Genomic DNA, 12,798 nt, shown 5'->3' on the forward strand with positions numbered 1-12,798 from the left:
CACACTCATCCACATAGGACTGCTGCGTTCCACCAGCATTTTGTGTGTGTCACTTTGTAGAGAACTGTCTTCACTTTCACATGAAACTTTTTCTGTTGATCAGTGTCAAAAAAAGCCAAATCAAATCAACTGTGATTCAATGTTGTAAAACAATAAAGCATGGACTTCCAAGGGGAGGGGGTGATTTCTTTATAAGCACTATATATATATAGTATGTGTGTATGTATATGTGTACAGTGTTTATACACACACACACACAAACTGCAAAAATTCTGTTTAAATCAGAATCAGGTTTAATACCACTGACATATGTCATTAATTTTCTTTTTGATTTGCTGCAGCATTACAGTGCAATGCATAAAATACTATAAATTACAATAAGAAATATGTTTTAAAAATTCAATTAACTGATTAGTGTTAAAATAGAGCAGAAACAGAGTGGTAGTGTTCATGGTTTGTTCGTTCAGAGATCTGATGGCCTTGGGGTAGATCCATAGCCTGAACGTTGAGTGTGTGTCTTCAGGCTTTTGTACCTCCTCACTGATGGTGGTAATGAGAAGAGGGCATGTCCTGGATGGTGAGGGTCTTCAAAGATCCGTGCCGCCGTCTTGATGTACCACCTCTTGAAGATGTCCTTTTAATAGATTTGGCTAAATCTACAACCTTCTGCAAGCTCTTGTGATCTTGTGCATTGGAGCCTTCGTATAGGCATTGTCTTCAACCGGAACCACCCAATCAACTTAACGTCACCAGGGGGGGATAAAACACCTTCTGAATTTATTGTATTTTTACAGACAGGGTTACCCCGGTTTTACGCAATGCCTGTCCCCACCCCATTTAGATGGGGCGTTGGCTGGTCGAGCAGAGTTTTCAAGGATCGCTGAAGTTTAGAAGACGGCAAATGAATTATTTGTTCGCGTTTTGTTTTTGTTCGCTGTTAAGGCTGGGCAGCGCTGGAGGTAAGAAATAATGTTCAGGGAATGGGAAGCGCGCTTCACGGTGATTCTCGGTGCCGCCGCAGGAGCGCTGAGGCCGAGGTGGCTCGGCATCCAGAACGGCTCGTACCTTATGGGCCCTGGAAGCTGCTGCCATCACGTTTGAGAACTTCGAGAGAAAGCCTGGTTTCTAATTCTGCGTCCACGCGTCGCCGTTTATAGTGTTGCTGTGACGCGCACCTCTCCCAAACTTCGCGTCGCGGCAACGCAAACGTAACAACTGTGATTGGTCCGCAAGTCACCCTACGCTGCAGTAGCTTCCCAGTGGGCGACTGAAGGACTGGGGAGGAATTCTGGCTGCAAAGCTTTCCATAAAGCTTTACAGACCTCCGAAATTATGGAGGACACATTTCGCACGAAAAAAGACGCTCTCGTCTTGTTCACCCCGAGACTACCATGACCATGAAGCATTGCGCGGGCAGGTGAGTGCGCATGCGTGATATGCGCGAATTGCCGAGCGACGCAGACTCACTAACGCACAAGTATAAATACTCACTACGCGTAAGCCACTTGCGTAGTTTACGGCGTTCAGTTAAGGCTGCAGATGCTGAAAATTCAAGCAACACACATCAAAGTTGCTGGTGAACGCAGCAGGCCAGGCAGCATCTCTAGGAAGAGGTGCAGTCGACGTTTCGGGCCGAGACCCTTCGTCAGGACTAACTGAAGGAAGAGTTAGTAAGAGATTTGAAAGTGGGAGGGAGAGGGGGAGATCCAAAATGATAGGAGAAGACAGGAGAGGGAGGGATGGAGCCAAGAGCTGGACAGGTGATAGGCAAAAGGGATATGAGAGGATCATGGGACAGGAGGTCCGGGAAGAAAGACTGGGGGGGGGGAACCCAGAGGATGGGCAAGGGATATATTCAGAGGGACAGAGGGAGAAAAAAGAGAGTGAGAGAAAGAATGTGTGTATAAAAATAAATAACAGATGGGGTACGAGGGTGAGGTGGGGTATTAACGGAAGTTAGAGAAGTCAAAGTTCATGCCATCAGGTTGGAGGCTACCCGGATAGAATACAAGGTGTTGTTCCTCCAACCTGAGTGTGGCTTCATCTTTACAGTAGAGGAGGCCGTGGATAGACATATCAGAATGGGAATGGGATGTGGAATTAAAATGTGTGGCCACTGGAAGATCCTGCTTTCTCTGGCGGACAGAGCGTAGGTGTTCAGTGAAATGATCTCCCAGTCTGCATCGGGTCTCGCCAATATATAGAAGGCCACATCGGGAGCACCGGACGCAGTATATCACCCCAGCTGACTCACAGGTGAAGTGTCGCCTCACCTGGAAGGACTGTCTGGGGCCCTGAATGGTGGTAAGGGAGGAAGTGTAAGGGCATGTGTAGCACTTGTTCTGCTTACAAGGATAAGTGCCAGGAGGGAGATCAGTGGGGAGGGACAAATGGACAAGGGAGTCGCATAGGGAGTGATCCCTGTGGAAGGTTGGAGGAGGGGAGGGAAAGATGTGCTTAGTGGTGGGATCCTGTTGGAGGTGGCGGAAGTTACGGAGAATTATTTTTTGGACCCGGAGGCTGTTGGGGTGGTAGGTGAGGACCAGGGGAACCCTATTCCTAGTGGGATGGCGGGAGGATGGAGTGAGAGCAGATGTGCATGAAATGGGGGAGATGCATTTGAGAGCAGAGTTGATGGTGGAGGAAGGGAAGCCCCTTTCTTGAAAAAAAAGGTGGACATCTCCCTTGTCCTAGAATGAAAAGCCTCTTCCTGAGAGCAGATGCCGCGGAGACGGAGGAATTGCGAGAAGGGGATGGCATTTTTGCAAGAGACAGGGTGAGAAGAGAAATAGTCCAGATAGCTGTGAGAGTCAGTAGGCTTATAGTAGACATCAGTAGATAAGCTGTCTCCAGAGATAGAGACAGAAAGATCTAGAAAGGGAAGGGAGGTGTCAGAAATGGATCAGGTAAACTTGAGGGCAGGGTGAAAGTTGGAGGCAGAGTTAATAAAGTCAACGAGCTCAGTATGCGTGCAGGAAGCAGCGCCAATGCAGACGTCGATGTAGCGAAGGAAAAGTGGGGGACAGATACCAGAATAGGTTCGGAACATAGATTGTTCAACAAAGCCAACAAAAAGGCAGGCATAGCTAGGACCCATGCGGGTGCCCATAGCTACACCTTTAGTTTGGAGAAAGTGGGAGGAGCCAAAGGCGAAATTATTAAGAGTAAGGACTAATTCCGCTAGACGGAGCAGAGTGGTGGTAGAGGGGAACTGATTAGGTCTGGAATCCAAAAAGAAGCGGAGAGCTTTGAGACCTTCCTGATGGGGGATGGAAGTATATAGGGACTGGACATCCATGGTGAAAATAAAGCGGTGGGGGCCAGGGAACTTAAAATCATCGAAAAGTTTAAGAGCGTGAGAAGTGTCATGAACATAGGTAGGAAGGGATTGAACAAGGGGGGATAAAACCATGTCGAGGTATGCAGAAATGAGTTCAGTGGGGCAGGAGCAAGCTGAGACAATAGGTCGGCCAGGACAGGCAGGTTTGTGGATCTTGGGTAGGAGGTAGAAACAGGAAGTGCGAGGTGTGTGAACTATAAGGTTGGTAGCAGTGGACGGGAGATCCCCTGAGCGGATAAAGTGGGTGATGGTGTGGGAGACAATGGCCCGGTGCTCCTTAGTGAGGTCACGATTGAGGGGTAAATAAGAGGAGGTATCCGCGAGTTGTCGCTGTGCCTCAGCAAGGTAGAGGTCAAATGCACGGGGATCTCATTGAAACCCATCGAATGTTGAAAGGACTAGATAAGGTGTAAGTGGCGAGGATGTTTCCTCTAGTGGGAGTATCCAGAACTAAAGAGCACAGCCTCAAAATTGGGCGGGGGGGGGGCGACCTTTTAGAACAGAAGTGAAGAGGAATTTTTTTAGCCAAAGAATGATGAATCTGTGGGATGCAGTGGAGTCCAAGTTGGTGGACAGATGTAAAGTGGATTCCTGATTAGTTGGGGCATCAAGCTATCAGGGATCAGCCATGGTGAAATGGTGGAGTGGACTTGATGGGCTGAATGGCCTAATTCTGCTCCTATGTCTTACGATCTTAGTGTGCCAGACTACAACAGCACCTCCCTTATCGGCGGGTTTAATAGTAAGGTTAGGATTAGTGCAGAGGGAGTGGAGAGCAGAGCGTTCGGAAGGAGTGAGGTTGGAATTGGAACAAGGTGCAGTGAAGTCGAGACAGTTGATGTCCCATCGGCAGTTAGCAATAAAGAGATCCAGAGCAGGCAGAAGACCAGAGTGGGGTGTCTATGAAGAGGAGGAGGGTTGAAGATGGGAGAAGGGGTCATCGGTGGGGGTGGAAGAGTCCTTGCCGAAGAAGTAGGCTCGGAGACAGCGGAAGAACAGTTCCGTGTCATGGCGAACGCGGAACTCGCTGAGGTGTGGGCGAAGGGGGACAAAGGTGAGGCCCTTACTGAGGATAGAGCATTCTGCCTGAGACAGTTGAAGGTCGGAGGGGATGGTAAAGACCCGGCACGGATGAGAGCTGGGATCAGAGGGGGTGGGGGGAGGCTGGGGGTGTCAGTGGAGAGGGGAGGGTTGGGGTGAGAGGAAGATGGAGCCTCTGAGGGCCCAGGAGTTGACGGTGGGATCTGAGGGAGACGGGGTTGTAAATTGGTGGTGGGGGAAGGGGAGACGAGAGTCACAATAGCAGCACATAAAGACCCGGCCTGGAGTTCAAGGCTGGCGTCGCAGTTGGTGGTTGTGCAATCACTTTGAAGGTGTCCATGGTCGTTGCTGGAGTCCGGGTTTTGAATATGCCCTGAGGTGTTGAAGCCGGCGAGATCAATGGCAGAGGCCGCAATCTGAAGTTCATGCCTGCTAGCATCGGGGCCAGCAGGCTCTGGGGTCTGCAGATGTAGGATCTTGCGATCTTTGCCTAATATGACAAAGTCAAAAAAACAGCGATTGCAGGCGTGAATCCGACGGAGGATGAAATAACGGGTAGGACCATTGCAGCCGGCGAAGAAAGTGTCCCGAAGGTGTGGAAGGGTCTGGGATAGGGACACCAAATACCTGTTCATGGCGGAGAGGGTCGCCTTCAAACAAGGCTGTAGTGAAGAAGTTGCAAAGACTCAGCGGGTCAGACTGCATTGGTGGTTGGGTTGGGTGGGTGAGTGGGTAGGGGAATCGATCTGACGTAAACGGAAGAGATGGGGCTGGGGAGAGAAACAACAGCAGGGAGGTGATGGGAGGAAAAGTTTTCAGGAGGTTGATTTTCAGCAGTTGTGTGTCAAGGTCATTGATCTCAAACTGAACTCTTTCACTCTCCTCTCATCAGGGCCGGATTAAGCTAGTGCAGGGCCCTAAATTTTTAAAAAATGCACATAAGTATTAAAACATAAATTATTTACTTGCATAGTAAAGTAATTAATTTTTCTCATTTGATATACAGCCAGATAATACGATGAATGTCTGACACTTCAGTAGTAGTATTACTTACACATAGGTATCAATTTCAAATGTCAAAAATAACAAAACTACAATTTAAAAGTTATGTTATCTAGGTTTAGCATGAGCAAATTTGTTGATGATACTGGAAATGTCTATATCACGCAGAAGTTCATGTTCAATGCTCATTAGAGTGAGATTGTTCAATCTGTTTTGACCCATAGTGCTCCTTAGTGCATTTTTAATCCTTTTCAGTTTTGAAAATGAGCGTTCTCCACTGCATTTGGTCACCATGAGTGACAAATAGATGCACAAGGCATTTTCTACATTTGGAAAACATGACTCCAAAGAATTGTCAGTTATCAAACGGTACAACCGTAACTCTACAAGGTCTTGTTTGGTGCCAATATGAGAAGCAAGATCAGTTTTCAACAGTTCAGTAAGCTACACAAATTCTTCATCAAGACTTTCTTCCAGATCTTCCGGATATGATTTAATAAGATTTGATGACCTCTTTACAATCTCTTCAGGTGTAAACAATGGTAACTGATGAAGGAATTCAAAAACACCATTCACCTTTAGATAAGCTTTCTGCCTTTTTGACAGGGCAGAAAGCAAGCTGTCAATAATGGCAAAAAATGTTCAGCTTTTAAACTTCTGAGAAGGCGTTTGAGATTCAATAAGTGGATCAAGAGTGCTGGAACTACTGAAATCATCATACGCGCGATTTTGCTTGTGTTTTCTTCAAGTTTGCTGTTGATAATCTTCACACTTAGTCAGATCCTTGGCTTTTTGCTCAATGTCTAAAAAAGTAGACTGCATAGCTTGAATATATCCATGCAAGGATTCATAGAGTGCACAAGCTGTGTTCAAGTCTTGGCCAGAAGATTGCAAAGAAGCACTGGTCATTTGAAAACACTGTAATACTTGATCCCACAATATGACCAATATTCCTGTTTCCAACTTCATCATGGTTGAAAGTAGTCCATGAGCCTGTTGTCAACACCCTGCCTTCTGATCATTGTTATTTGAAATGTCATCCAAGACTTGTTTTATTGCAGAAAAGCTGTGTAAGAGTGCTTTTGTTGCATCTGCACAAGCTGACCACCTGCTCTGAACATACTGTATGCCAACGTAAGTGAACTTGAGACCAGGTATCTGGAGGCTTTGCTCATTACAGCCGGGGACTTTAACCAAGCCAACCTTAGAAAAGCGCTGCCAAAGTTATACCAACATGTCTCCTGCCCCACTAGAGGCCCGAATATACTTAACCACTGCTACACAGCAGTCAAGGATGCCTACCATTCCGTCCCACGACCTCACTTCGGAAAATCGGACCATTAGGCCGTACTCCTCCTCCCGGCTTACAAACAGAAACTGAACCGGGAGGTCACGGTGTCAAAAGTAGTGTCGCGATGGACGGAGGAAACGGATGAGGTCCTCCGTGACTGTTTTGAATCGGTGGACTGGTTAGTATTCAAGGACTCGGCAGCTAACCTCGATGAGTATGCCTCAGCTGTCACAGACTTTATTTGGAAATGCATGGAGGACTGTGTGTCTCGCAAGACGATCCGGGTATTCCCTAACTGGAAACCTTGGATGAATTATGAGGTCAAGTCCCTTTTGAAGGCTAGAGCTGCAGCTTTTAGGTCCGGGGATGCCAGTCGCTACACGGAATCCAGGCGTGAACTCCGGAAAGCCATTAAGGGCGCCAAGAGGCAATATCAAACCAAGTTGGAAGCCCAGGCTAACCAGAGGGATGTCGGTAGACTATGGCAGGGTCTAAATGAGATCACTGGGCACAAAGAAAAGGCTGGGAATATCAATAACTGTGGCACTTCTCTTCCTGATGAACTTAACGTATTCTATGCAAGATTCAAAAAGGAGCATCCCGCTCCCTCCGGATGAACCGGACCTGGTGACATCGAGATTCATCATCACAGAGGAGGATGTTAGAAGGGCCTTCCTGAAGATAAATCCAAGGAAGGCGACGGGCCCAGATGGCGTCCCAGGACAGGTTCTCTGGGCCTGTGCAAGTGAGCTAGCTGGAATATTTGCTGACATCTTCAACTGCTCCTTGCTTCAGTCTAAGATCCCCTTGTGTTTTAAGAAGGCAACGATGATCCCGGTGCCGAAGAAGAGCAAGGTGGCATGCCCAAATGACTATCGACCTGTGGCTCTGACATCAATTGCGATGAAGTGCTTTGAGCGATTGGTTATGGCACACATCAACCACAGCCTACTGTTCAACCTCGACGCTTTGCAATTCGCCTACTGGAGCAACAGGTCAACAGCAGATGCCATCTCTCTGGCCCTACATTCCTCTTTGGAACATTTGTAGAACAGACGTATATGTAAGGCTCCTTTTTATTGATTACAGCTCTGCCTTTAATACCATCATTCCAAATAAACTGATCCCTAAGCTCTGGAACCTAGGTCTTAGCACTCAGATCTGCAGCTGGATCTTCAACTTCCTCACAGACAGGACCCAGGCTGTAAAAATAGGGGACAAGCTCTTCTCTACAATTACTCTGAGCACCGGTGCCCCACAAGGCTGTGTACTTAGCCCCCTGCTGTACTCACTGTACACCCATGATTGTGCAGCCAAGTTCCAATCGAACTCAATATATAAGTTTGCTGATGACACCACAATTGTAGGCCATATCTTGGGTAATGATGAGTTTGAGTACAGAGAGGAAATTAAGAACCTGGTGGCATGGTGTGAAGACAATAACCTATCCCTCAACGTCAGCAAGACGAAGGAATTGGTTGTTGACTTCAGAAGGAGTAGCGGCCCGCACAACCCTATTTACATCGGTGGTGCGCAAGTGGAACAGGTCAAAAGCTTTAAGATCCTCGGGGTCAATATCACAAATGACCTGACTTGGTCCAACCAAGCAGAGTTCACTGCCAAGATGGCCCACCAGCACCTTTACTTCCTGAGAAAGCTAAAGAAATTTGGCCTGTCCCCTAAAACCCTCACTAATTTTTATAGATGCACCATAGAAAGCATTCTTCTAAGGTGTATCACAACCTGGTATGGAAGTTGTCCTGTCCAAGACCAGAAGAAGCTGCAGAAGATCGTGAACACAGCCCAGCACATCACACAAACCAATCTTCTGTCCTTGGACTCACTTTACACCGCACGCTGTCGGAGCAGTGCTGCCAAGATAATCAAGGACACGACCCATCCAGCCAACACACTTTTTGTCCGTCTTCCCTCCGGGAGAAGACTCAGGAGCTTGAAGACTCGTACGGCCAGATTTGGGAACAGCTTCTTTCCAACTGTGATAAGACTGCTGAACGGATCCTGACCCAAATCTGGGCTGTACCCTCCAAATATCCGGACCTACCTCTCAGTTTTTTGCACAAGCTTACGTTCCCTTTTCTATTTTCTATTTATGATTCATAATTTAAATTTTTACTATTTACTATCGATTTGTACTCCAGGGAGCGCAAAGTGCAGAATCAAATGTCGCTGTGATAATTGCTCTAGTATCAATTGTTTGGCAACAATAAAGTATCTGACATTCTTTTCACAATGGGCAAATGAGCACCACCATCAGATAATGCAGCAGAAAGGAGATCCCACCGATAAGTAGAAGCAGAAAAAAATATGTACAGGCTTTCTACAAATTGAAAGAAAATTAATGCTTCTTGACAACATTCAGCAGCACATTTTCCAACCAAATTAGTGAATGTGCAAAACATGGAATGTAATCTGCACACTCATTCAGCTCTTTAATTCGTGATTGTAAGCCGCTATACTTGCCACTCATGTTGCTGGCATTGTCATAACTTTGACCACGGCAGTCTTTTCTATCAATGTCATTTTCCCTTAAAAAGTCAAGTAAACTATGAGCGAGCTGTTCAGCACTATGCCCTTCCATATCCAAAAACTTCACAAATCTGTTAACTGGTCCAGCTGGCAGAACATAGCGCACAATCAAAGTCAGTGGCGTACCCTCCAGCAGCGTAACAGCACATGCTGTAGTGGCTTGGGAGCATGGGAGATAGCACAAAGGTCACCACAACACAGCAAGGAACCAACACAAGCCTGCACACACATACCATGCAGCATGCAGCTCCCCCGACATGAAAACAACAACGTTGCCAGATCGTTGTGAGAATACAGTGAGATGTCGATTTCACCAGACTGCAGCTTGCAAGCATTTACTGTGGGGCCAGTAGCATATGCTACTTTTGCTACTAGGTTAATCCGGCACTACCTCTGATGCTGCTTGACCTGTTGAACACGTCCAATATTTTCTGTTTTAATTTTAGACCTGTGTCTAGTGCAAATGCCCCTTATTGAGAGGAGTTCTTATGTCTACTTCATTTATCACCTTGCCTTGACCCCTGCCCACATTTCACCCTTTTCAAGGATGCAACTTAATTGATTTTTTTTTTTCCTTCCTTAATGCCCAGCTAAAACGATGCAAGTTCAGGGTGCCCTTGGTTCGAATGTTTTGTTGGAGTCTGGAAACAGTGCTGATCTCCACGGTCGTGAAGTTGTGTGGGAGTTCACCAGCAGCAATGGAACCGAGTTCACCATTTTGGATGTTGGACCAAACCACCCAGAAGTGAAACCAAACAAACATTTTAAAGATTTGATTTTTAATCTGTCCACTGGAGATTTATTATTAAGCAATTTAAAGACAAGTGACCAGGGAAATTATACTGTCAGCATTGATGGTCAGGAGCGGAGAAAAATAGAATTGCGAATCTTTGGTGAGTAGCTTGTGTCACTGAGCATTTATAGTACGGTTGGATGCTGTTCAGCTTGGACAAGTTCTCATGAACAAACACAAATTGCTGCAGGAATTCTGCACATCAGACAGCATCTATGGAGAGGAATGATACTGATGAAGGGTCTCAGCTTGAAACGTTGACTGTTCATTCCTGTCCTTAACTGCAGCCTGACCCGCTGAGTTCAGGTATGTGAGTGTTACTCTGGATTTCCATAAGATATAGGAGCAGAAATAGGCCATTCAGCCCATTGAGTCTGCTCTCCCATTTCACCATGACTGACCCATTTTCCTCTCGACTCCACTCTCCTGCTTCTCCCATAACCTACATGGGAAAGAGGTGGGGGTGTGGCACTGTTGATTAGATTGGCTGCAGAAAAGGTGGACGCCATGGAGGGATTGTCTACGGAGTCTCTGTGGGTGGAGGTTAGGAACAAGAAAGGGTCAATAACTTTACTGGGTGTTTTTTATAGACCACCCAATATTAACAGGGATATAGAGGAGCAGGTAGGGAAACAGATCTTGGAAAGGTGTAATAATAACAGAGTTGTCGTGATGGGAGATTTTCATTTCCCAAATATCGATTGGCATCTCCCTAGAGCAAGGAGTTTAGATGGGGTGGAGCTTGTTAGGTGTGTTCAGGAAGGTTTCTTGATGCAATATGTAGATAGGCCTACAAGAGGAGAGGCTGTACTTGATTTGGTATTGGGAAATGAACCTGGTCAGGTGTCAGATCTCTCAGTGGGAGAGCATTTTGGAGATAGTGATCATAATTCTATCCCTTTTACAGTAGCATTGGAGAGAGATAGGAACAGACATGTTAGAAAATTGTTTAATTGGAGTAAGGGGAATTTTGAGGCTACCAGGCAGGAAATTGGAGGCTTAAATTGGAAACAGACGTTCTCAGGGAAAAGTATGGAAGAAATGTGGCAAATATTCAGGGGATATTTGTGTGGAGTTCTGCATAGGTACGTTCCAATGAGACAGGGAAGTTATGGTAGGGTACGAGAACTGTGGTGTACAAAGGCTGTAATAAATCTAGTCAAGAAGAAAAGAAAAGCTTACAAAACGTTCAGAGAGCTAGGTAATGTTAGAGATCTAGAAGATTATGAGGCTAATAGGTAGGAGCTTAAGAAAGAAATTAGGAGAGCCAGAAGGGGCCATGAGAAGGCCTTGGCGGGCAGGATTAAAGAAAATCCCAAGGTATTCTACAAGTATGTGAAGAGCAAGAGGATAAGACGTGAAAGAATAGGACCTATCAAGTGTGACAGTGGGAAAGTGTGTATGGAACTGGAGGAAATAGCAGAGGTACTTAATGAATACTTTACTTCAGTATTCACTGTGGAAAAGGATCTTGGTGATTGTAGTGCTGACTTGCAGCAGACTGAAAAGCTTGAGCATGTAGATATTAAGAAAGAGGATGTGCTGGAGCTTTTGGAAAGCATCAAGTTGGATAAGTCGCCGGGACCGGATGAGATGTACCCCAGGCTGCTCTGGGAGGTGAGGGAGGAAATTGCTGAGCCTCTGGTGATGATATTTGCTTCATCAATGGGGATGGGAGAGGTTCCGGAGGATTGGACGGTTTTGGATGTTGTTCCTTTATTCAAGAAAGGGAGTAGAGATAGCCCAGGAAATTATAGACCAGTGAGTCTTACCTCAGTGGTTGGTAAGTTGATGGAGAAGATCCTGAGAGGCAGGATTTATGAACATTTGGAGAGGTATAATATGATTAGGAGTAGTCAGCATGGTTTTGTCAAGGGCAGGTCGTGCCTTGCGAGCCTGATTGAATTTTTTGAGGACGTGACTGAACACATTGATGGAGGAAGAGCAGTAGATGTAGTGTATATGGATTTCAGCAAGGCATTTGATAAGGTAGCCTACGCCAGGCTTATTGAGAAAGTAAGGAGGCATGGGATCCAAGGGGACATTGCTTTGTGGATCCAGAACTGGCTTGCCCACAGAAGGCAAAGAGTGGTTGTGGGCGGGTCATATTCTGCATGGAGGTTGGTCACCAGTGGAGTGCCTCAGGGATCTGTTCTGGATGACCTGGATGAGGAAGTGGAGGGATGGGTTAGTAAGTTTGCTGATGACACAAAGGTTGGAGATGTTGTAGATAGTGTGGAGGGCTGTCAGAGGTTACAGTGGGACATTGATAGGATGCAAAACTGGGCTAAGAAGTGGCAGATGGAGTTCAACCCAGATAAATGTGAAGTGGTTCATTTTGGTTGGTCAAATATGATGGCAGAATATAAAATGGTAAGACTCTTGGCAGTGTGGAGGATCAGAGGGATCTTGGGGTCCGAGTCCATAGGACGCTCAAAGCAGCTGTGCAGGGTGACTCTGTGGTTAAGAAGACATACGGTGTATTGGCCTTCATCAATCGTGGAATTGAATTTAGGAGCCAAGAGGTAATGTTGCAGCTATATAGGACCCTGGTCAGACCCCACTTGGAGTACTGAGCTCAGTTCCAGTCGCCTCACTATAGGAAGGATGTGGAAGCCATAGCAAGGGTGCAGAGGAGATTTACAAGGATGTTCCCTGGATTGGGGAGCATTCCTTATGAGAATAGGTTGAGTGAAATCGGACTTTTCTCCTTGGAGCGACGGAGGATGAGAGGTGACCTGATAGAGGAGTATAAGATGATGAGAGGCATTGATCGTGTGCATA

At 46.4% G+C, this 12,798-nt stretch overlaps 1 protein-coding gene across 3 annotated transcripts in view; it reads left to right on the forward strand.

The window, feature by feature from the left end:
- The first annotated feature begins 254 nt into the window (after positions 1-254).
- Positions 255-12,798, forward strand: part of LOC134346677 (uncharacterized) — a 51,810-nt gene continuing 39,266 nt past the window's right edge. Inside the window, exons 1-2 of one of the 3 annotated variants that reach the window (XM_063048174.1) lie at positions 255-959; positions 9,812-10,114. In XM_063048174.1, coding sequence (XP_062904244.1) covers positions 842-959; positions 9,812-10,114 — 421 coding nt within the window. In that variant the 5' untranslated portion in view covers positions 255-841. The remainder of the gene's footprint in view (positions 960-9,811; positions 10,115-12,798) is intronic. The other 2 variants (XM_063048172.1, XM_063048173.1) reach the window with 2 other exon arrangements.

The sequence above is a fragment of the Mobula hypostoma genome, chromosome 5, assembly GCF_963921235.1.
Source record: "Mobula hypostoma chromosome 5, sMobHyp1.1, whole genome shotgun sequence".
Lineage (NCBI taxonomy): Eukaryota > Metazoa > Chordata > Chondrichthyes > Myliobatiformes > Myliobatidae > Mobula > Mobula hypostoma.